Source organism: Mus pahari, chromosome 1, assembly GCF_900095145.1.
Source record: "Mus pahari chromosome 1, PAHARI_EIJ_v1.1, whole genome shotgun sequence".
Classification (NCBI taxonomy): domain Eukaryota; kingdom Metazoa; phylum Chordata; class Mammalia; order Rodentia; family Muridae; genus Mus; species Mus pahari.
This window is the reverse complement of record NC_034590.1, coordinates 100686697-100690604: the sequence shown is the minus strand read 5'-3', so window position 1 is coordinate 100690604 and position 3908 is coordinate 100686697. Positions and strand designations below refer to the sequence as shown.

The following is a 3908-nucleotide window of genomic DNA, read 5'->3' as shown; positions in this document are numbered from 1 at the left end:
AGAGAGAGAGAGAGAGAGAGAGAGAGAGAGAGAGAGAGAGAGATATTAAACAAGGTGGTCACGTAACTCCCCCCAAAAATCTGGTACTTTCTTCAGAAGCAGACATGCTCTGTTCTGGGCCATTGGAAAAGTAGACTTAAAACTAATCCAGCTAACGAAGGGATCAGGGAGCCCATGAGGGAGCTCGCTATGCCCTCGTGGCTCAGGTGCTGCATGGTGCCTGCTTGATTTTGGCTTGTCACTATGCCAGCAGAGGCCCTGTAACAGATGAGCTCAGCCTTTAACCTAGGACCTCAGCCAGGCAGTACTGTGGCCCTGCATGTGGTGTTAGTTATGTCTTTGGAGGGCTTATCAGTTGAGTACAGATGCTCTATATATTGGAAGCTGTGGGTATTAAAGGAGAATTCAGAGGCACTGGCTGTAGGACAGAGTTCAGCACTCACAGAACACTTGGTGGGCACTAGATTGTTACCAGCACCTAGGATTGCCGTATCAGGAATACGATGTCCGATAATTCTAACCATTTAAATAATTGCTAATTTCCGGGTGAGATTTTGAACCCTTTACAGATGCCTGAACCTAAGATTGAAAACTAACTCTTAAGTAAATTGACTTAAAAATTGGCTCAAAGCCTAGAGCTCCTTGTTGACTGCTTGCCAACTGGTGTTGACATCTCTCTTCCCAGTGGCTGGAGGGGTTGGCAAGGCTCTCTCCCTGAGATGTGATGCAAGCCATGCTACTCACCTGAGCAGACCACGCTGGCATCCTCATGGTGCCCACAGTTGTGGGAGAACCATCCGTGATGTGTGCATTGCCACACCTTGGCTTCATCTCCCATGCACTGCACATCGTCCAACATGATATGGCCCAGGCCTTTATCAAAGTAGCTCTCAGCTGGGGCTGACATGGCCTTACCACAGCCGAGCTGCTGGCACACCACCTTGGCATCTGTCAGATCCCAGCTGTCATCACATACTGTGCCCCAGGTCCCATTGTAAGAGATCTCTACTCGGCCCTCACACCTGTGGCTGCCATTCACCAGTCTCAGGGCCATCCCTAGGAATGGAAAAAAATGGGTGCTTTAGAGATGTGGCGTCCTCAGATTCTAGAAGCATCTGCAGGTTGAAAAAATATATTCTCCGTGTTGGACCCTTGGAATGGTCCTGTTACCTGATTCCCTAAAAATTTTCTGACTGCTAAAAAGCAATTAATGCTTATTAATTTTTAAATCTCATTCTGTCTACGTATGTATGTATGTATGTATGTATGTATCTATGTATCTATGTATGTATGTATGTATTAGTGTAGGCTCATGTGTGGAAATCAGAGGACAACTTTGGTTGTTGATCCTTGCCTTGTTTGAGACAAATCTCTTCTTTACCACTACCTTCAGTTCACACCAGTCTAATAGGCTCATGAGCATCTGAGAAGTCTCCAGTTTATGCCTCCTAGTCTCAGGTTCTTGACCCACTGAGCCATCTCCCAGCCCAGTATTTTAGAGTCTCTTAAGCTCTCAAAAGCATCCCAGCTGGAGGATAACTTACCTTAAGCCACTGGAATATTCTTGCACCCTATAGCAGAACCTGAGAGGTTCACAAGTGTTCTGGATGGTATGCGATTAACCCAGCCAGAAGGAAGACTGACAATTAAACTTTGGGACAGTTCTAGAAAAATCTTTCATATTCCTTCTTTTCTTCCTTTGAGAAAGGGAATGGGAGTCTTTCAGCACACACATAGTGGGGGACAGGAGACCCCAGCCGTCTGTTTCTAGTGCTTAGTGGAAGACAGTGACTGTGGCTGGCAGAGCAGGGGTAAGGATTATGACTGGCACTGAAGATGCCACTCAGCAGATGTGGACACATCAGGTATGGTGTCACTCAGGTCAGATTTCAAAAGCCTCTGCTCTCTAAACGGGACAAGGCACAGCCAATGTACTTCCTGCACGGTGGGTGTCAGGATACCCACCATTTTGCCTTTCGCCTTGCTGAATGGTGTTGTACATAGCATAGAAGCCTGAATTGGTGATCATGGTGTCACTTTTAAACACCACCGTCATGAAATTTGAAGAGGAGAGGAATGTGAGTTCTGCCCCAGCACAGACTTTGCCCATGGAGAGTGAGGCCACTTGCTGTCCATCGAACACTTCCACAAAGTCGTAAGGGCACCCATAGATGTCCTCTAGTCTGAGGGGATAAGAGCAGCATTAGTCTCCACAAGCCAATCTGCTATTGTCTTCTTCCCACCCACATTCCTCATCCCACATCTAAGAACCTCTTGAATCCGCCCTTCCCCCAACTTCCCCTCCTAGATTATCCTGATCTGTCAACTTCCCATTCTTCTTCTTCTTTTTTCTTTTCTTTTCTTTTCTTTTCTCTTTCTTTCTTTCTTTCTCTTTCTTTCTTTCTTTCTTTCTTTCTTTCTTTCTTTCTTTCTTTCTTTCTTTTTTTTAAGATTTATTTATTTTTATGGTTCCCTGTGCTGTCTTCAGACACACCAGAAGATAGCATCATATCCCATCACAGATGGTTGTGAGCTACCATGTGGAATTGAACTCAGGACCTCTGGAAGAGCAGCTAGTGCTCTTAACTGCTGAGCCATCTCTCCAGCCCCAGACTTCCCATTCTTATCTGGTCCATTTTGGTGACTTCCATTAGGAAGCCTAGCTTTCAGTCTCTGACCCTCTTCTTCCTTACCCTGAATATCTCTTTAATGTTTCTGACTCTTTAATTCAAGTCCTGCTTTTGGTGGTAGTCAGTGTCCATCAGAGACTCACAGAATAAGATGCTCAGGAAGACCCTGAGTCACGGAGATAATGACAAAAGGGCCTACTGGGAGGACTTGTCTCACCAGGGTCCCAGAATGCCCACGTTTCCTTTAACCTGGATGAGGAGAGAGTTGTGCCAGGCATCCCATGTGCTGTCTTCTTCTGCCTTGACCTCAGCCTAGTTTTACAGGTATTGATTGCTTTGACTTCGTAGTACATATCAACGTCTCACTATCTGAAAGTTTCCGCTGAGTTAATGGTTTGTTTCAGTACAGTTTGTCTTTCTATCTAGAATGGAAACTCATAGCATCAGAGGCCTTATCTATTCTGTTAGCACTATAAGCCCAGTCCTAGACCAGAGCCCACACAGAGTCACAGCAATGAATACACGTGGAAAGCACACCAATGTCTATCTAACATAATAAATATTACATAATATGTAACAGAATATATAATTTCTGAGCAAGTAGCCATCTGTGTGTCCATTATAAATTTTCATTGCAAACACATATATGGATATATGGATATCCACACACCCAATGGACACACTTTATACACAGATTCAGTACTAGGTTTTGAAATTTGCCATTGGACACTTCCCTAGTGAAATAAAATCCAAATACCTAAAACTAAGCACATTTTTTGTTCTGTTTTGTCTTTGAGAAAGGGTCTCTCTACATAGCCCTGTCTGTTCTGGAACTTCGTATGTAGACCAGGCTGCCCTGTACATAGAAATCCATCTGTCACTGTCTACCAAGTGCTAGGACTAAAAGCATGCACCACTTTGCCCAGCTACAAAAGAACCCATTTTTATTTTTTTCAAATTTTTATTAGATATTTTCTCCATTTATATTTCAAATGCTATCCCAAAAGTCCCCTATACCCTCTCCCCACCCTGCTCCCCTACCCACCCACCCCCACTTCTTGGCCCTGGAGTTCCCCTGTACTGGGGCAGATAAAGTTTGCAAGACCAAGGGGCCATCTTCTGCTACATATGCCGCTAGAGGCACGAGCCCTAGGGGTACTGGTTAGTTCATATTGTTGTTCCACCTATAGGATTGCAGACCCCTTCAGCTCCTTGGGTACTTTCTCTAGCTCCTCCATTGGGGGCCCTGTGTTCCGTCCAAAAGATGACTATGAGCAT

The 3908-nt window shown here is 44.9% G+C and overlaps 1 protein-coding gene across 1 annotated transcript in view; it reads right to left on the bottom strand.

Moving 5' to 3' along the window:
• LOC110317313 (putative DMBT1-like protein) overlaps positions 1-3908 on the bottom strand; it is a 126461-nt gene that overhangs the window by 49453 nt on the left and 73100 nt on the right. The window contains exons 26-27 of the mRNA XM_029539375.1: positions 1966-2183; positions 745-1056 (exon numbers count right to left, since the gene is read on the bottom strand). Coding sequence (XP_029395235.1) covers positions 745-1056; positions 1966-2183 — 530 coding nt within the window. The remainder of the gene's footprint in view (positions 1-744; positions 1057-1965; positions 2184-3908) is intronic.